Source organism: Punica granatum, chromosome 3, assembly GCF_007655135.1.
Source record: "Punica granatum isolate Tunisia-2019 chromosome 3, ASM765513v2, whole genome shotgun sequence".
Classification (NCBI taxonomy): domain Eukaryota; kingdom Viridiplantae; phylum Streptophyta; class Magnoliopsida; order Myrtales; family Lythraceae; genus Punica; species Punica granatum.
This window is the reverse complement of record NC_045129.1, coordinates 35,492,289-35,513,529: the sequence shown is the minus strand read 5'-3', so window position 1 is coordinate 35,513,529 and position 21,241 is coordinate 35,492,289. Positions and strand designations below refer to the sequence as shown.

The 21,241-nt window shown below is 39.3% G+C and overlaps 2 protein-coding genes across 2 annotated transcripts; both read right to left on the bottom strand.

The window, feature by feature from the left end:
* Positions 1-480: 480 nt before the first annotated feature.
* Positions 481-5,073, bottom strand: LOC116199988 (ultraviolet-B receptor UVR8). Its single transcript, XM_031530615.1, has 7 exons — positions 4,781-5,073; positions 4,082-4,126; positions 3,686-3,978; positions 3,253-3,602; positions 2,372-2,773; positions 1,550-1,934; positions 481-1,107 (listed from the first exon to the last, which is right to left on the bottom strand). Exons 3-7 carry the CDS (start codon positions 3,908-3,910, stop codon positions 862-864), a joined length of 1,608 nt encoding a protein of 535 aa, XP_031386475.1. The 5' UTR covers positions 3,911-3,978; positions 4,082-4,126; positions 4,781-5,073; the 3' UTR covers positions 481-861.
* Positions 5,074-16,884: 11,811 nt separating this feature from the next.
* Positions 16,885-20,792, bottom strand: LOC116201621 (ALBINO3-like protein 1, chloroplastic). The gene is made up of 11 exons (XM_031532904.1): positions 20,337-20,792; positions 19,928-20,038; positions 19,730-19,804; positions 19,557-19,617; positions 19,140-19,213; positions 18,936-19,040; positions 18,655-18,768; positions 18,107-18,210; positions 17,779-17,982; positions 17,371-17,694; positions 16,885-17,282 (listed from the first exon to the last, which is right to left on the bottom strand). The coding sequence occupies exons 1-10, from the start codon at positions 20,676-20,678 to the stop codon at positions 17,373-17,375; spliced, it is 1,512 nt and encodes a 503-aa protein (XP_031388764.1). The 5' UTR covers positions 20,679-20,792; the 3' UTR covers positions 16,885-17,282; positions 17,371-17,372.
* Between the last annotated feature and the right edge of the window lie 449 nt (positions 20,793-21,241).

The following is a 21,241-nucleotide window of genomic DNA, read 5'->3' as shown; positions in this document are numbered from 1 at the left end:
GATTGGATCGCCCCCTAATCCAACGGTCTAGGAAGAAACGAATCGCGAGATCATCGTTCTATGCATTTTTTGTTGATTAGCCTGATCAATGATTTTTGTCGGTGCATATGAAGAGTCCTAGTATTTAAGCCTGTTCAATGATTTTCATAAGGTACAATACATGTGAAGAGTCCTAGTATTTAAGGTAAAGTACCGCCTTTTCGGGTGAGTTCGTAATTTATGCTATTTCTGGGTGAGTTCGTAATTTATGCTATTTCTGACTGGGGTTGTACGGTGTCGTAACTTCCGGACGGAGACTAGTGGTCGGCCGGAAGAGTGGCTGAGGTAGGCCAAAATCGATGCAAACACGGACTCTCTCTCTCCATAACAGAACAGTGTCGTAACTTCTGGAGACTGGTGGTCGGCCGGCCGGAAGAGTGGCTTACATAGGCTAAAGCCGATGCAAATACGGCCACTTCCTCCATAACGGGACACGTAATAGAAAGAAATGATGCTCGGAATTTAAGCATGATTTAATTTACAAATGAACATCGAACAATGTCCCGACCTATTTACAGTTGGAAGGCCTATCAATCAGCAATAGCCATAATCATCTTCTTCTTCTTCTTGAGATAAACCACGCAGCAATAGCTCCTAAAACTACGGCTCCCTAGTCCACTTTTGTTCCTGTCTTCTAGGCCTTATCTTGTGCCCTAAATTTCTATTTACATCGAATTAGGAACACATTGAAACCCTAAAACAGCATCAAATCAGAACAACAAGTGCTGCTATGCAAATGAATGGGAATGCGAGCATTCCAATGGTTAGATAGATAAAATAGATAGGTTGGTTGGTGGGGAAAGCAGTCTTTAGTCTGCGTGCTTAGCTTAGATCGAGATCGACCCGCTCTGGACTGCCTCTCTCCGTTTGGTTTGCTGGAAGCTCTATCCCTAGCTGCCCTTTGTCTCCTGCCCCAAATGCGTACAGCTTGCCCGACTCGGTGAGGGCGAAGGTGTGGGCATTCCAGTAGATGGAATTGGTCAGGCTGATCTGGACGAACCGCTCGTTCACTTGCTTCAGTGAGGTCACTAGAGCTGGGCTTAGCACATTTGCGTGCCTGTTGTTGCCCTGCAGACACGAAAATACTAGAATTCAGGTGTCGGACCATAAAATTCGGCAAGGAACACTAGGAGGTATCACACCATTTCCGGGTGTTGATTCGACTTGAATGGACTAACGAACATTGCATGGGGTGGGCCCATTTGCATTTAGAAGGCAATGGGAACGGCAAATTTATTGCGTGGGTCAAATGATTATACGGCGATGTTGATTGTTTATGACCCCGCATTCGTCCACAAGGACTTATTAACCTAGATCCTGGATAATTCCTTCAAGCTAGGGTAATCATAATTCGTAACTGTCAATCCATAGAGTTTTCATGGTCATTGCCATCGGACCCTAGTCATGGATGGCTATGATTGGCCCATTTAGAGAGCTTCATTCATCTATATCTAGTCTACCGAGAATCTCCCAATCTGTAAGTTGCTCTTGTAATAAAATAAGCAAATACCTGTCCATCCCCAGCGGGATTGTGCCCGAGACTAGCAGATTCTCCGCACCCGAAAGAGTACACATCCCCAACATCGGACACAACAAAAGTTGTGTAGTCCCCTGTGGCAACATGGATTGCCTTCACATTGCTGAGCGATTCCACAACCTTAGGGACTGACTCGCAGTCTTCATTGCCATGTCCTAAACAGCCATAGCGACCCCAGCCCCATGTGCAGACCCTTCCATCCCGGCCCACCACGGCTGCATGCCAAGCCCCAGCTGCCACCACCATTGGGTGGAGATTTAGGTGCTGGAACTGCTCGATTAGACGCGGGTGCTTCTCGTCGGTTCTAGAGCCGTGCCCGAGCTTTCCTCCCAAGCCACAGCCAACAGAGTAGACCGACCTGAGCAACGCAATAAAACAAAATGCATTCTTTCGTTAGAATGATGAGAAGAGAGATTGGTCACTCAGTGAAACATATTTTCCAACAGAAAGGCAGAACACACAGGATAAGTATAATGTATGTAGCCATTGAGGCCGGCATTACTATTTTAATGTATTATATACTGATATATACCGATATGCAATGTGACTGAGAACAATGCTTGCTTCTCTTCTATAGGCTAAACATCTCTAAATCCATCAACATGGTTTTGTGAGGAACAAGGTCGATGAAATGGCCAGAACAGAGAGAAAAAAGGCATTTCCTCAAGGCTATAATTTCTTAATCATGGGGAACACTAACAGGTGCATTCATAGATCTTCCGAATAAATTTGGGTACTATACTATAATAGACCGAAAAGAAAGCGTAGGAAATCAGAATGCTGAGGGAAACTCACATTCCAGTAGGTTTAAAAGCCAGAGCAAGAAGATAGCAGTATCCAGCTGCAATTTGGACAACCGGCACGTTCTCGAGTGCCCCGAGAAGAGGACGAGGCTCCAAGTCATTCGGTTCTGTATGGTGGCCCAGTTTTCCATCATTGCCCCAAGAGATTGTGTAGACCCTGCCTTCTCTAGATAGAATGGCTGTGAAGAAATTCCCGATCGCAGCTTGCACGACAAATATGCCTTTCAAAGATTCCACGAGCTGTGGGGTTGTGACCAGCTCAGATCCCTGGGCCCCGTACTCAGCCTCTCCAAAGGAATCCTTCCCAAAGGTGTAGACCTGACCTGCATCGCTAATAAGCATTGTCCTGCCCGCACCGGCAGCTGCTTGGATTATTCGAATGCCCTGAAGAGATCTGCAAGAATTAAAGAGAGCTCTATTAGCCTCTGTTTTGTGCATCTGCATGGCAACTGTCTAACATGGCATTTGGTATTCTTATCGAATTCAAATTTCAAGTTCGGGTGGTGTTAACCTTTTTGATATTTCTCATCTTGTTCCATAACATTTCAAGCTGGATTGGCACTTGCAGGGCAGTCTTACACTATGCTTCATCGATATTGTTTGGTTCAAGGCATCTTCCTATTTAGCTTAATCTCTCTACTAAAATAGGTTTGCTTAACCCGCTATAAGGTTTTGATTTTTCTTTCTTATAACCTCCCTACTCATATTAATTTATCTCGTTTGTATATGTCCCTTATCATTCCTGGTTTTGCCTGTACGTGTTGAGCCACCTCGGCTTCCACGCAAGGGGATTTCTTGAACCATGCTTAACATACATTGTCGATGCACCTTTAGAGTAGCTTAAGCTTTTAGAAGAACTGGTCAACACGAGACCTTATGAGTCGAGGCCGTGACTCCTCCTCGGTGTTGCCATGCCCTAACTGCCCTGAGCTGTTGGAACCAAAAGTATAAACAGCCCCTTTAGATGTCACAGCGATGCTATGACCTGGGCCTGCAATTGCCTGAGACTTCTCTCTTCGGCAACACGCTTCTCCGGCAAGCAAGAAGCTCAGGACGAGCTTCCACGAGCCCCCACATCTCTCCTTCAGCTCCTGCCTCTCTGATGCCTTCATGGGCCTAAAGATGGCCCTCTTCTGGCACATATCAAGAGCTGCGAGCTCAGTTATGGAGAGCTCAGGGTCAGGGGCGAAATTTGCTGGCTGCCGGAAGAAGTTACAGGTTGCCTGCAATGACAACACATAAAAATCATTGAGCAGCATTACCAATTCTCAGGGTTTAAATCAGGAAAAGGATAGAGAGAACTTGCCTCGAGTTTTGCAAGGTCCTGCGGATCCAAATTACAGGCCGTGAGGACATGTAGGACTATAGAGGGGTTAGCTGCCAACGGGAACTCCCCGGGCCTTGAGTCCCCAAAGCAATGGCGCATCTGACGCTGGAATGCCGCCCCTGGGGAATCGACGATGGGAGTGATCGGAGGGTCGGCAATGTTGTGGTAGGGGATCGAGGGGGTCCCGCTCGTGGTGGCATCCATTGGGCACTGCTGCGAGTTATTTCGGGCAGTGCCCCAAGTTCCGCAGCAGGATGGGTATTCAAAAGGTCCTGAAAAAGAATACAGAACCAATGCAGATTAATTCGATAGTCCGAGTCTCAGTTCGTACAACAGCAATTAGCAACTCAATCCATTAAGTGCTTCGCGATGTACCTTGGGTTGCAAGTGATTGATCAGTAGAGTTCAGGGCTTATACACCTACATAAAGAAGGCAGAACACAAGTGACTGTTAGACCTCCATTGATGGCAGCAAGAGAAGTTTTCAACTAAGAAGGTATTAAGCAGATGAGGAACACAATGCAAATGGATTCAATCCAGAAATAGAAGAATCATAGATATGATCACCCAACAGAACACATGAAATTTCCCAAATCCAGAGCTTGGAAGACCAAAAGGGAAAATACAGCAAAAAACAAAAACCTTAACTCTTCAAATTTGCTGATGCCATGCCATGGGAATTGTCAAGAGCATCAGAAAAATGGTGCAAAACTTGGCAAGGAAGGATACTATTCCTCCATTAAAGGAAATCCTACATGACAAAGGCAGACACCCAAAGAGGAAGGTAAGGAAGAATTCCTCCAACCCATTCATGTCAAACAAGGAAGTTGTCTTCCACACGTAATCTCTCTCTCTCTCTCTCTCTCTGTTTTTCCGTCTCCACACACAAACCCATCGAAAGCAAACAGAACCCACCAACGAATGCTTCACCGCAGACCCATGATTACAGATTCGGTTCCCATCACTTGTTTTGGCACAAAAAAACAAGATTTTTAATCAGATGATTCGATTAGAAACGAGCAGTTCGCTTAAGATCGCATAGATCGGGCAAAGAATTGAGGATCGGAGGATTACAATTCACGGGGCAGCTCCGATTGCCCAGAAAAGCCCGCATGCAGCCGCCAACACAGAAGGCGCTGAATTCCCGATAGCTCGTTCCCACCTACTCCGATCGTTCGAATTTGGATTCCCAGCGAGGAGAAGGATTCTGGGTCTTTGTCTGTCTCTGTGTGTGTGTGTGTGATAGAGAGAGAAAGAGAGAGAGAGAGAGAGAGAGAGGAGAAGGAAAGGGAAGAGCTTTGTTCATCAGATGAAATGGAAATGGAAATGGAAATGGAGATGAGAAGATGAATAATTGTTATAAAGCTCTCTCTCTCTCCCCCTCTCCCTATCCATCTCAAATGGTATTTATATTTTTTTCTTTTCCTTTTCCTTTTTCTCGAGAAAATAATAATAATGAAATGAAATTGGAAACGGAAATTGAACATTTTGAGAGGTGCAGCCGACGAATAGATCTCTACAAGTATTTGACAAGTCGGGTGCAATGCAGTAATACATATATTTATTCCGTTCTAGGTCCCATAATATACACGAGACTTCTCGTGTCATTTTATTTCTTTTATGCATATTTTGTTACTTGACTTATTGAATCACTATGTAATCAAAAAAACATATATATATATATATATTTATGTAAATTGATATTGATGGATGATTGATGAATATATATATGGGTATGGTAATACGTTATGTATAAGCGATGAGGTGTCCTGTTGGGTGGAGAGAAAGCTCTGAAGGGGATTTTATATTATATGCCAAAAGCTGGAATGTGAATTACACGTCAGCTCCTCCCCAAACCAAATCCCTCCCCCGCCCTTTTTAACTATCGATTCCGTCCGGGCTAACCTCCTTTAACTTAACCCGCAGGCTATTTCACGGCCTGCGGGTTGGGCCAAGATGATATGGATCGAACTCCTCTGCAGTTGGTCCGAGGTTATATCTCGTGTGAACACCGGCCCGACAGCGGACCTCTGCTCCTAATGTCTATTTCCTGTCACTAGAGATTTGCCGGGGAAAATGAATCGATCATCTAGTTAAAATCAGTCAGTTGTGCATTTCTGATATGTATCGGATGCGGCCGCCCTACTCTTGCTTGACGTAGTGCGGGCTCTTAAATGGGGGTTGGTCCATGATACATAGATATATATTTTTTTGCCAGATAATAATGCACTGATTTGAAGGTGCATTTACGGTACATGCCAATAAATTACTTCTATTTTTTAAGTAAATTATTTTTCATCAAGTAATTTATTTTCTTTTTACATATTTTATTTTGAATTATAAATAAATTACTTGAAAATTTCAAGTAAATATTTGTATTTACCATCCTTGCACTTTATGTATTAATATCACGGGACTGTAGAATATTCACTGAAATGGGCTTCGTGAAAAGGCTCAAAGTTACTTCATTTCATGTACTTCTTCATTATCTTCTTTTTTTTTAGTAGGCACTTATTTATTATATTTTATTAATAGGAAGAAAATGATATCAGAGTCCAACTAAAACGAAACGAATTAAAATGGAACGAGAAATATATGAATTAAAATTTCGGTATTTAGTTGACTTAAATAGAAAGATAGTAGAACATGGTAAAAGATTGAATAACAAAAAATGTATCGACTCATAATCTTTTTTTCAAAAAGATACAATTCTGAATTTATGGTTTGAAGTTAATGAACTATATAATATTGCAAGTTGCTGCTAAGTAAGTTCCAACATATAATCATGAATTAATTTACCTTTCAAGCAAAAAAAAAATAAAATATATATATATATATATATATATATATAATCATGAATTGATATTTAGAGAAAGCTCACCATAATATATATATATATTTCACAAGAATTTATAACCTAATAAGTCTAATCATGCCATCAGTCTCATGGCTCTAATCACCTCCACCTTTTCTTTTTCTTTTTTTTTCCTTTAATATGATACTTTGATAGTGTTTACACCATCTTATAGGCACCTTAACCCATTCGACTTTCCAGAAGACTTAAAGATAAGTCATCCGTGCTCAGTTTATAGGATTATCATTTAGAGTATCACCTACGATTTAATTTTAGTGTGATCTGGGTGTTCCGAACACAAAAATTTTAGATATTACTTTTTTTTTTGGTGAATTACAAATTACCTGACTTTGTTTGTTTTTTCAATAAAAAATTATACTTTATCCAATTCAATTTTATTTTTTTCTCATATTCAACGCTGCAATTATTAATGTTTTGTCTTATTCTCCATTTAATAATAATTTTTTTAAAATTTTTTCTAATCATTTTTATAATAAATTTTAAATCTAATTTCACATATATATATATATATATATTCTTACCCGTTCATATATCTGTTAATATTTACAGTCATTTCATAAAATTAAGTTAAATTGAATTATGATCCAATTCAAAAATCAAAATGCAAGCGCAATTCACTAAAACGGGGTCTTGCTTCATATCGCATCCAAGAAAATGACGTTGGGACAGAAAAGTCAAAGAATATTTAAGAAAAAGGACTTTTCACATGAAAATAGACATTTATGAAAGAATCCACATGTCGGTTATACATATTTAAAAAAAAAATAAAACGAATATTAAGTGAATGAACTGCTCAGGCAATTAAAAATGAAATCAGTTACCAAGAAAGATAATGAAATTTACTGATCCTATAGTTACCTGAGGCTGTGTTAGTTTCAACTCAAATGCTTTAAAGTTAGTTACGTAGTTATAAGGGAAAGTGAATGAAAGAAATAGAGAAAGTCCAGAAATGATAGTCTAAATTACTCAATTATTAGTATAAAATTATTTAATGAAATAAGTAGAATATTTTAATATTATGAAATACGTCATTTTTTACTTATCGATTCCATTTACTCCTTACAAAATTTTTCTGATATTTATTATTCATCCCCACCTTCTATACATTTCATCCCTTAATTAATAAAGTGCTTCATTTTTAAATATTTAATTTATCAAAAATCACCTAATCAAGAATTTCTCCTTGTCGCCTGTGTTCTTTCCTAATGCTGGCCCCCTTATCGTACGTGCTCTACTGGCCATGGGAGATATATATACCATTTCTCCATCTTATCTCGCGACAATGCAACACATCAATAACAAAAGGTTCGATCGAAATGTGATCACGCGGATAGCGATGAGGTATTTTGTGTATATATACATATTTTTAATTATAAGTGAGAATCATGAACCTAAAATGTACTGTGTAAATGGTACCGTTCCACGGTTATGCCGAGAAAGAGGGAAAAACGGGGTCATTTTTCCAAGGTAAAGTATTGAGTCGTGGGACATATATATGTCTCCCAATCAATGTGTCTCTTTTCTGGATTACAAGGTTACCTCAAATCATTGCAGTCAGCCATGGAAGGAAGCGGACCTCTTTACCTTTCCAATGCCACCCGGAAATTGAGAAGGCAATAAGAGTTTTTGACATCGGGAGCTCCATTGGTCCCTTTGAGAAACTATACATCTTGATTCTTTTGCAAATCGTTGAATTAACTTTTTTGTGTGAGATCCCGCATTAGAAGAATGATAATAATTTCACGGCATACAAATATAAAGGAACGGTTAATTTTCAAAGTATCCGGTAAATATAATTCTCTTCTCGGTGCTGGTTTTTGTGTTGTAACTGAGAAACAAATTGATAATAATTTATGTCCATGTGAAGCTGGGCAGGGAACTTCATGCTTCCCCCACTTTTCAGTGAGCAATCATATATCTCTGCTTCACCAGATGTGGAGACCAAAATCAAAGCCGTTACTAATATGGATTGATGGAGTCCGGCGTCTCTTCTCTTTAAATAAAATTTCGACGTAAAATCTTATGAATGGAGAAAAATTGCAAATCAAGAGAGTTTTACCCCTCAAATAGCCGAATCTACTCGAACCTAAATTTAGTCGGGACTATTAAAAAGATAAAAGGAAAATCAAAGCCCTATACTCAGCAAGGTGGGGATATGCGGAACGGATTGATTTTACCGAAAATTTGAAGAAGATAATTTTCGGAATTTCGTCTCAGGTTAATGACAGTGGATCGACAGAAACAAGAGATTCTTCAGTACCTAGTACCTAGATGAACAAGAGATTTTTCAGATGATTTATGACAGTGGATCGATCTCAATTTTCGTATTCCAATCTTAAAAAAATAGAAATTACGGATCATAGAAAGAAAGACGCATATTAAAAACTGTAAATGTATTCGAGTCTTGTGAATGAAAAACATTCACGAATGAGAGAATTTTACCTCTTAAGTTGGCATAATTCGAATTTGGATTAATCAAACTCAGCTTGAGGATATATACTAGTGGTCCACATTAAGGACTGCAAATGCATGATCCAGCAGCCCCGACACTGGCCTTAAACCTCTACAATGATGTTGTAATTTGTTTCAAAATCTTTGTCGATTATATTCATTAAGTCCTTTTATTAGTGCTGGATCTCACGCATGATGAGCGATACAGTACATTAATTGTTTGCTGGAAGAATTTAAAACAGAAAATAATTACAACATGCTATGCCCGCAATTACAATGTCATTAGCATGAAAAAAAAATCGTCGAATAGAATTTCTTCATCATAGCACCGAAAACACACATCTGTTTTTTTTTTTTTAAGCTCACATTTTTTTCAGTGTATGTTTCGATACTATCTAGTTCGAGCATACTCAAATTTTAAGAACATTAGAAAAAAAAACTACAAGTTACCAACATGCATTGGTTTAGGTAGTTTGACATCGATTCTCTTTAAGGTTTCAAGTTCGACTCATTTGAATGAAGAAAATTCACGATTGTGAAAGTTTTATCCTCAGTGGACTGACTTAGTTCAAATTGGAATAGTTGAGGTCGATTCGACATCCTAAAATCGAGGTGCACATCCCAGGAAAGAAAATAAAATAAAAAAGCTAGTTTTGGTCTAAAGTTATAATTAAGAGTAAATGATGATCGATTAACTTGTTGTTTCCATGAGGCAATTTTACTAAAATATTCCACTTAACAATAATCTCAATTAATATGGAAATTATATACGGTGCATAATGGTGATATCTTTTTCCACGAGGCATGTGATTATTTGTGGGCGCCTGTTCACGATGCTTATGATCATGCTTTGAATATGACAATCAATCATGCATGGGAGATTATTACTTTTATTTATACGTCATCATATGATAATTATAATATTATTATGAATAAAAATTGGGGACGATTTGTAAAATGGAAGCTTTTTATTATATAATTAATTGGGAGGAGGGGTAGCTTATGAGATTCTTGTATCGTAGTTCCCATTGATCAATTCTTTAATGCAATTGAAATCATAAAAACCAAAAAGAATTAATCACTTAATTATTATTTATGATTTGAGATGTTCGGGATCAAGTGAATGTGTGTGTCAGTTTTTGTATCACTATATGTTAATATAATCAAAGAATTAATTTCTGTACATCAACTCGCACTAATTTTGTAGCGTCTACGCATATTTAACCTTTTTCACCTGCAGAAATGAACTAATGACAGTTCGTAGGAAAGTTGAACTTTAGTAGTTCACCTGTGATGTGCGTCGACCATTTAATGAGTTTGAGTTCATAACATTTCGATCGCGGGATATCTACATGATACTTTCTTTACACATGGCTTTTCTCGAAGTCATCTATATTGATGTGCAACGCATGATGGATAGAGCTGCAAAATCTACGTGTTTTATATTGTGTAATTATAAGGTATGAAATGGTCATGACTCACGAGGATTTTTTATATACTCACTGCAAAAAAGAATACAAGGAAAAATGCCCAACCGAATATCATAAGAGTTGGATATAACAGTTTATCCTTTGGATAATTTACAAAGGAAATAATATGAAGAACCACATGAAAATAAAACGAGTACAATTGAAAATTACGTCTTGAAACCGTTAATCTTGATCACGACATGTCTGTACAATTTCACCACGGACCCCAATAAACACCGAGAGGGGATCCCCAGCTTAGTCCTTAATCACGGAAAAATTCCACTTTCACGAAAGAAAGTGGATTGGTATTTGAGCGTAAGATGCCATCACAGATTATAAATGCAGACAGATCTTAATCAACCTAACCCTAATAGCCTAACCCCAAGACAATCAAACTAAGGAAACTATAGCAGCTAAGCAACAAGTGGTTACTTAATCAGTTCAAATCAGTGACCGTTAGCCAACCTGTCCAAAATCAACAACAAAAGGACAAGCCACAAAAAACTGATTTTAAACGGGCGGGAGTACAGTGGGCCTGCCATCCGTGGGGGAGGTGGCGCCAAACGCGCCGGTGAGGAGGCTGCTTTTCTAGGGTTTCTACTTGGGAGGGAAAGAGGGAGAAGATGGGGAAGGGGGAGGTTCGCCCGAGAGGGCGACTGTGTCATATATGTGTTTAATATGTGTATATGCACTAGCTAGGACTTATAATGGGAATTGGATGCATATGGGTATAGTGTTCAAAGATCACAAATCAGAGTGAACAGTTTAGATGGACCCATACCAAAAAGGCGAAAGAAAGGACACCAATTAAAAGACGTCGATATAGTTGATTTGGACTAATGTGCAGCCTTGCATGTATGTATATATATATATATATATATGTATGTGTATAATTAGATATATATGTTTGTATTCGTATGTGTGTATATCATCTAAGAGAGGATACCAACTACCGAGATAAAAGAGAACGAAAAATTTCCAGTCCCAGAGTTTTTTTTTCCTTTAATCATGTTACTAATAAATTATCATACATATTCATATTGCAAACCTTCTCCCATTATAATTAAATGACCAGTCATTTCACTCGCGTGTTGTCCGAGATTATTACTCATTAAAAAATAATATATTTTATTGTATATATGATCTTTGAAATATTAATTAGTTTATTATTATACAATTAGGTTTTTACTAATTTCTAAATTGACGATTAAATGAAATGAATAAAATTATTCAAATCAAAATTAAGTACTTTATTTACATAAAAACATACTTTATTCATTTAAAAAGAATCATTTTATTAATATTATTAGCAAAATCAAATTAAAAAATTATTTAAATCCAAATTCGGGTAATTATTTAAAATTACATATAAATTTATTCTATGCATTTTGTGGTTCACTTAATATTTTTAAAATTACATCTCATTTTAAAACATGCATTATATTTTTATTCGTAAATTCTTCTTTTGACATTTTTTTTTGTTTTCTATCACATTAATGTCAATTATTCAGTAAAAAAATATGAATTATGTATAGAGTTTAATTATTCAAAAATTTTAATTATTATATATTTACAAATATTTTGATTTCACATGTAATTTATGCCCCGCGAAACATTTAAATAATTTTATCTAATATCAATGATATTAAAACCCTAAAAAAGAATAGACGGATGAGTAGGGCATCAATTTAATATTGGAGTGAATTAGAAATTCGAGAGTGATATTCATCTTCTTAAATGAGTAATCGATATTTTTCTTGAAATGATTTCATAATTAATTAAAAGGTTCATGTGAAGGTCGCTCAAAGATGAGCTAGGGGTTTCGTTATCTAATAAAATTCGAGCAACGTTATACATCCAAATGAAGTAACAATATTTATCCTTTCTATCATCTTGCGGCATTATATATTATATATAGATGCGTGACAAGGAAGAAATAATAGAATTGTTTCATTATACAATTAATCGTTTCTACCTTTGCGGCCATTCTATTTGGCACTTCTTTAATATGATCATCGTATCATTTCTCATTTCGTTCGGTCGATCTAGCAGTGTCTCCAAACTAAAGATGGTCACTATGTGTATATGAATTAATTGCTTATATTCTTGAGGTATCCTACCTGTGGGTCGACCGAGGCTATATTTTTTCGTATTCGCTGGATAATTAGAATAACTGCACCATATATATGCAAAATAAATAACTTAAAGAGGTACAAAGTTATTCAATATGAAGTAAATTATACGTATTTCAAGTAAATTATGCATATCACGTAAAATTGGCTGAGATAAATTATTTAAATTCTAGTAAATTACTGTTTTTTAAGTGAATTTGCTGGTCGAAACCCAATTGCATAGTAAATCACTAATAACTAAAATAAATTACACAGGTTCGAAAAATCTTATAGCTAGTTTCATGAGTTTTTAGGAAACTTTACTTGAACTAGTTTTTAAGTCAGTACTTGTTTGTTTGTGTTATATCATCACTTTTGAATTTTTTTTCAAATATTACAAGGTATAAAACCATAAAAACATTATTAAATTGAAGAAACAGAAAGGAGAAGCATTACAATTGACATATTACCCATAACATTGTGATTATATTAACCCCCCCGCCCCGGGCAAAAAAAAAATTGTGACTATTAACATACGCATCTTTATATTAATTATAATATATAATTATCTCGTAAATTAGTCAAACACTCTTCCTTTCAAAACTCTAATTAATAATAATTGTAACAATTAATCATGATAAATGCTCTTTTAAATATGATCGATATTTTCTCTAGTAATGTGATGCGCGATGAGGTAAAATCGTATGGAAGTATTTCTTTTTATTTTCTTTTTTGCCATATCCCTGTTTTTTTTTTTTTAAAGAAACTGGAGTCTCACTCCACGAGTCATTACTGAGTTGGTGAATATATATAAACATCTCCTTAAATTATTAACGTAATTAAAATTGTTACTATTATTTCTATAAGAGTAGGTTTACTCACAGTTACGTGTACGCAAGTCGTCTATATATATAAAATATTGTCATACTAAATGGAAATATATGACAACTCTACCATACATGGACTTCAAGTTTTCTAGTAAGTTACGGATAAAGTAAGTTAAATAATTTATTTGAAAATACAAGTTATTCAGATTTGAGTTTTGTGACTGAAGAAAATTTATGTTATGAAAATTTTCCTTCTTAGTGAATCGATCAAACTCGATCCAGATTAATAAGAGCCATTAGACTTCCAAATACCAAATGCACACCAAAAAATGCAAGTTATTTTACTTGCATATATCATACACATAATTTCAACCCAATGTATCATAGAACCAACCCAAAAATATAGGCTTTCTTTATATTGTTTTTACAGGGGCGATCTCCATGAATTGGGCCAGCAATCTTAGCCCAATCAACAGGAAGAGTTTACTATGCGGTCGGGCCCACCAGCACCACTGCCACGTGGCCGAAGCAGCCAATGGATCCAACTCTTGTCTTCATCCCTTTCCTCGTACTCGTCTTTCACTTGCACCTGTCCGTCCACATGGAACCCCTGTCCTTTAATGGTTGTTTGCCGCCATTTTCAAAGCTTAAAGCTGCTGCTGCTGCTTCTTCTGCCTCCTGTTCACTTCACTTCCCATCTCTATCAACTTCATCCCCGATCTGTTCTTTCCCGTCATGGCTCCGGGAGCTCCTCCTCGGCAGCCCTCTGCTGATGACTCTATTCCAGGTCCTCCCGGACGAGGGTTGGGACCGAAGACTACTCGGCCTATTCATCGATGATGATGATCCTCAGGTGCCTGAGGAGGTTGTTTCAGGTCTCTCCTCCCCCCGTCCCTCTGCAATGCACTCGCGGCCCCGATGGAGTGTCAACTTTCGAGTTTGCCTCCCCGCGCCATGCGGAAGAGGTACTGCTCAACGGGCCCCATAACATCAACGCCGTGGTTCTCGTGGTCAGGCAGTGGCGTCCCCCCATTGGCACTCCCAACTGCGACTTCACCCGGGTTCCTTGTTGGATCGAGCAGAAGAAGTTGTCCATGCATCTCGCAACCTGTTCCACTGTCACGGGTGGGTTATCGACATGAAATCCGTGCGGCAGACCCGGCAAGGATGGGGGTCGAGGTTCCTCATCCTCAAGCGCGTGTTGAGCTGAATCTGGAGGCCCCGGTGCTCCCTGCGATAGGCCTGGCGGAGGGCCAGCAGCTGCATGAAGTGGTTGCGGGGTTCAAGATTGGTGTCCCCTGTGAATACTACGGGTTATATGGCCATGAGTCGGACTACTGCTCGGTGATCGACGAAGCCTTGCGCTCGATGGGGAGCAAGAGCTCGGGCAATTGGTGCCGAATTCGTTATCATCCCCGGGACTACTACCTATACATCGATGCCAACGATGGCAGTGCTCACCTCAAAAGGTGGCGCCGCCACCCCCCTGTCAGTAGTGCCAGGGACCTCTACTGGCACATCAACTACCCTAACCAGACCTGCGCCTACATCAGGATGGGTTCCACGTTCTACCGGTCACCCCTTCGTTCGCCCCCTGACCTCACCATCTGTGCAGTCACCTCGGACTCCTCCTTGTCCGTCCACGACATCTCCGGTGGCCCACTACCCCGTTACAGTCACGGCTCTGTCTGTCCAGCCCATACAAAACCCTATTCCTGTTCGCCGCCTCACTGCCGCTTCACATTGGCCACAGTTTTACCTGGGACCCTGCTATCCCTTCCGCAGCCTTTACCCCACCGGCCCCTACGCAAATATTACCCAAATGGCCCCTATCCTTCATGGTCCACCACCACCATTCCCAAGTCCATATACTCCCATGCAGTCCTCTTTCGTCCCTTCACCCCCTGCGGCCATGGAGACTCCCGGTAGTCGTAAACGTGCAGCTTGAGAGAGCATCCTGACCTTGGGAAGGAATGTGGTCATTCGTGACGTGGCAGATGAGCTTGCGGCCCAACGACCCCTGCGTCGTCTCTATGATGAAGCTATCCTGCAATACCCTAGCGGTTGGTTCCAGCGGGATTCCTTCCCAGGATGTAATATCCCGTGTCGCTGCTCGTCTTTCCTTTATGTATCTCATCCGTTGTCGGCTAGCGTTGTCTGTATTTCCCGTGGAGACACCTCGACCCGGGCGACCCGGGGCACCATGAGGACTTCTGCTTGGAGCTGACAGAGGTCGGGGCATCCCCCGACAGTTCATTTTTCTCTGGGACATGCTCCTTAATCAGTGCACGTAAAAGGACTCGGTGTCGTAGTATGACAACAATATCCGCTTCCTACTTATCGACTCCCAACATTTTGATCGCGGCCGTATGCAGGTTTGCACCTCTATGCTACCTACTCCTTTTTGGGGTTGGAACTGATCGCTCTCCCGAACATATATATGTAATGTGTATATGTTGTCTTCCTAGGAGATATATGGAGGTGGACCATAGTGTACGTATATGTAAAATGGACATCGCTCCTAGGAAACTAATACTTAAACCTGTTCGTGTATGGAATTTAACCTTTTCAATTAGGAGTACTTTTCCAGTAAGTGCATATATCGTTCGTTTGATGAATGCAAGTTGATGACAAATATATATATATAATTAATGCAAGTTCAGGACATTTTGATCGCGGGAAAATTTTCATGAAACATTCTTTTTTCACGATACATTCTTTACGCACAATTCTACCTTTCTCAAAGTGAAAAATGTAGAACCCACTCGGTCAATCACAATGTACCACGTGGTATCGTCATGTATACCTCAGCAATTCTGATTAAAATTAATAGAGAAATTGACGATGTATTAACGTTGTTATCAAATCGGTAGTTTGTGATTTAATTGCTAAAATAAAAAAAAGTTCGTTTCCGCCGAGATGTGCTCCTTTATCCGTAGTACTGGTCCTCCTATATCTCTTGGTATGGTACGTAGTATGACGATAAGATCAATTTTCTACTTATCGACTCCCGACATTTTGATTGCGCGGGGGGGCTCCTCCTTGCCACCTGCTCTTTTTGGGGTTGGAACTAATCTGATATATGCCCCTGTCTGTTAATCCCGTACATGTTTGCATCCTCCTAGAAGATATGTCATGGTAGTGGTCCGTATAATGTCATGTATGTATGTAAATGGACATGCGTGCCCTCCTAGTGTCGGTTAAGACGGTACATGCTGCATCCTATTCCGTGTCTGTACTACTGACTTACCTGTAGTATAAATGGTATTAATCAGTTTAGATTTGGTGTTATGGTATAAACTCCGCGCAACGACTTCTACGATTGCAACTGGTCCAGTTTGGTGCAAATTTTCGCCTATCAATCATCTCGCGGATCGATCAATAGTGGAAAAACCAGTAGTCAGGTTTGAGGCAAAGTGAAAGTGAGACGGGGTTGATTTCATCCTTTCACTGGCTAACAAGGGCTAATTCCTTCCCCATTCATTATTGTAACGAATATACAATGGATACAAGATAGTCGCCGTGTATATGAAAGGCCCAAATCCTTTCCCACTCAAAAACAATTTACACCCACTTGAACAAAATCATTGTATCTCACCATCCGCAGCCTGCAGCTCATAGGAAGGCTGGCATGGTCAATGAAGCCGTCTCGGTTTTCCATGATTGAGGCTATACTGATCATACATCGTGCTTAAGTTAAGGTGCTCTTCTTCACTTTTGATGGATTGTATATGTGTATCTTTTGATCGATAACTCCTCACTCGATCAACTTCCATGGAAAATTGCCCTTTGCCATGATGGCGATTCTTCGTGAAGGTTTTGAGTATATCTCCCTGTCTGCAACTGCAAAGTCAAGTCCACGGATACAACTAATGAGCAAAACTATGTAACAGCAGTTTGCAGATAACATAACAAGAGCAGAGACTCGAACCTTCACGACTGGTTCCTATCGTTGACCCCTTGAGCCTCGTGGCTCGTTGAAGCGTCACTGCTTTCTAACTGGACGGACTGCTCTTTCTGTTCTTCCTTCGAAACAGGATTGGAAAGCCCACCATTCACTGCAACCCCACCATTTGAGGAATCACGAGTATTGAATTCGGTCTTATGTTCATCAATCGCTCCATTCACCGACCCAGATCTTAAAGTTCTGTCTTCCTCGTTCCTTTCATTGGATAGAACCGTTTCCTCTGCTGGTTTCTTTTGTTGTTCCCTTTCACGTTTCTGCCTTTCCTCTTGTTCCTTTATTTGCTTAAATCTGAAAGATATGAACCACTTAGGCACTGAAAGATAAGCATGATTGCATCGATGCAGTACTTAAAGGTAAAAGAATAATCTCCACCTTTCACCGGGACGTGGACCCTCAGCAATCAACTTTTCTTTCACTGGTTCCATTCTAGCAGCAGTTAAATCAGAACCAGTCTTCTGAACTCGTTCTTCTTCTTGTTTGATGATAGTTTCAGCAGATTGTGCCAACGGGTTTTTGGCGCCGCCTAACCTTTGAAGCCACACTTGCTGTGCTGTGCTCAAAATATTGTTTGTGAACCTGCATAGAGATTATTTAAACGTCTAGAACAAACTAATGAAATAAAAGGTATATAAGTAAAGAAGAGGTTCATCATTTGTGATCAAGTCATGCTAAAATTTAAAGGTCTGTCATATTCACCTACCAATAAAGACTTAAACCGGAAGGAACAGATAGAGCGAAGTAGCCAATCAACACAGGAAGGAACTTGGTTATTGCTTGAGAATTCTTCATGTTTGGATCATTACTCTGAAAATCATGAGATAAGTTACGAGCAATCTTAAAACTAAAAAAGCCACTACTTCCAATCATAAGCAAACAACTACGCAATACATAGAACTGAGGAAAAATGAAAATGATACCAGTTGGCAACAAAAGAATGCCATTAAGTAGCAAAAGATATATCGGCACCAAAATAAATGTATCCTAAAAAGTTTAGAAACTGAGACACATAGAGGACACCTATATCTTAATTAACATAAAAAAGATTTCTTGATGGACATTATAGGGTGCATTCTTTAAGCACACAGCTGAACCACAAGACGAGATAAATCCTGAATTCTTCCCAACAATCTTCTAACCAATCATTGCTAACATCACGCAACTAAAAGCATGTCACACAACGCAAAAGGAGCCAGAAGTATCAAATGGAGAGTTTGAGCCTAATGAGGCTAGAGCTGAAAATTGACTGACCTGAGGCTGAAATGACTGCATTATCTGCACAGATATGTATTGTGAAATTACCAGCAACAGAGGTAACACAAGATATGCCAAGGTATCCGACCACCCAAGAGGTGGATGACCATCCTGAAAACAATTTGAGCAATTAAGAAAAGGCATGTAGTATATTCATTCGCCGGATGGCTACATACTGCAGAAGAAATTTATTCACATGGCTCATCTCTGGATAAAGTGCAATTAAAGAAAATATTTTGTCAGGCTGAGTAGGAAGAACCAACTCCCGATGTACTTACCACAAAAGGAAAAAGCCAAGAAATGCCACTGCCATTTTGTCGAGCTGCAATTGTTGTTGGGCCAGCCAGGGAAGGTATCCAGAAGAAACCTTCTGTAAGGAGCCCCTTAATAAATAGAACAATACGCCATCAAATTTGAATCTAAAAACCAAAGGATTAAAAAGGGAAAAAAAAAAGTTTCAGCAATAAGGAAAGTTTCCAAACCTCATCTGCCACATTTGAAAGTGCTCGATAAAGCCCAATCCATACAGGTATAGTGGCAAGGGTGGGCAAGCAACCTGAAGAAGCAGAACAATGAAGAGATGAGCTATAACAGCAAGAAGAAGAATTAGGCCTAAAAATGAGAATGCACAATCACTTGAATCATTCCTATCTTCATACCCTTGTCCCACTTCAACCCCCAGCCTATCTTTTACAACCAACCTAACATTACTACACGCCGGAAAATGCCAACACACAAAATATAATTATAGCTATTTTGATCACAGCACTAAAACTCCAATTTTATTAGTTATAGGCATTTAAAAACAATGTGAAGTGAATAGGTTCTCTTCCAGATATATATTATAATCAATACAGGACATTTATTGTAGCAGTTTCCGAGAAGCATGGCAGCATTACCAGCAAGAGGATTTATTCCAGCTAGTTTATACAGTCGAGCAGTCTCAAGCTGGATTCTCTCCTGGAGACAAATAGAGGTGAATGCATCAAGACAAAGCAGACTAGATTACTAAATCATTCTCGAACTAACTTCATTGGTCCACGTAATCCAAGAAGAGCTAAATGAATTTTACCTGATCTCCTGCATACCGCTGCTGAATTGCCTTTATCTGAGGTTGCAAAGACCGCATGGCCATTGCAGATTCCACCTGAAGATAACAAAAAAATGGAAAAGGTACCCATCAGGCAAGCAGAATTTTCCCAAGTCTTTCATGCCACACTTTCAAAAGCAACAAGCCCCAAAGCTTTCTGCTTTCTAAGTAAAGGGAGACCTGTTTCTTTGTCAAAGGAAACGTTGCAGCCTTAACAAGAACCGTCAGAAGAATGATCGCGAATCCATAAGCGTAAGGCACGTGTAAAGTGGAAAACCCGTCCTTTAGAACCTGCAATCAAGACGTTCGCGTAATTTCGCACATAGCCACAAAATTAAGAAATGGAAAAACGAGTGTTTCCCAATTATCGAAATTCGACGAATTTGCACCATTCAAAGCACATCCCGCAACTTCGGAACAAGTCATTTCTTGGCTATAAAATGGAAGTTTCGTGTTATTATTGCCTTCATAGCATCTGACAATCCGATGTTGACGTTCGTTACCTCAGAAAGCTTCTCTTTTCATATTCCTCAAAACGGGTTGTAAGCAAAACTTTGCAGTTTCTTAGCTGATCAGAGTGAAAACGCACCTTAAGCACAGCCTCCATGTAATTGGCAATACCGGAAAGCCAGTCATTGTTCTGTTTGGCGGCACTAGTAGTATCCACGACAGTGTCAGAGGCCGACACGGCAGCATCGGCGACAGTGTAAATCAAGCCCTCCGCTCTGCTGAACAGCTCCCGAATCGCATATTCCGCAGTCTCCTGGTCGGGCCTGAACCCGAGACGAGCGACACATAGAGTTCCACGGAGGAAGGGCTTTGAGTGTGGGGGAGCACCGAAGCAGGGCCGGTGAAGTAGGAAGGGAGTCTTTGGGGCAGGGAAAGGAGGGAGAACAGTGGAGCTGGTCAACGAGAAAGGAGAAGACGCCATTGAAGATACGGATCAGTCCAATTTTAGATGATGAATGATAAACCCTAGAGAGGGATTTTTGGGGACGAAGGAAGGAGAAAGCTCTCCCGGGCTTTTGGCTTAAACAGAGGATCTTTATTTCTATTTCTATTAATTTTTTATTTAAAATTTCAACGTGGCAAAGACATGTAAAAGAAAGAAATTAGTTAAAAAATGAAAAAATATATCTCACAATATTTTGCTTTTGCGTAATTTCATCACAAACTTTTATAATTACATTATAATATACGTTTGAAGTATAATTTCAATTATAGTCTGATATTAAATTTTTTGTGAATATTAAACGGAAAGCTGATGTGGGGCACATAGTGGATGAATAGTGCACTCATACTCTTAGTATATGCGAAATAACTCATATTTTGGCTCGCTCAGTGTTCTTTTACCCATATGACTCTCACACTATCAATATCTGAATCTCATTCCAGCCTTTTCGCATACAAAATTAATCTTTTTGAAAGTAACAACGGCATCAATAGAATGAAAAAAAATCATTTATATAGTGAACGACGGATGAAAAATTGTTA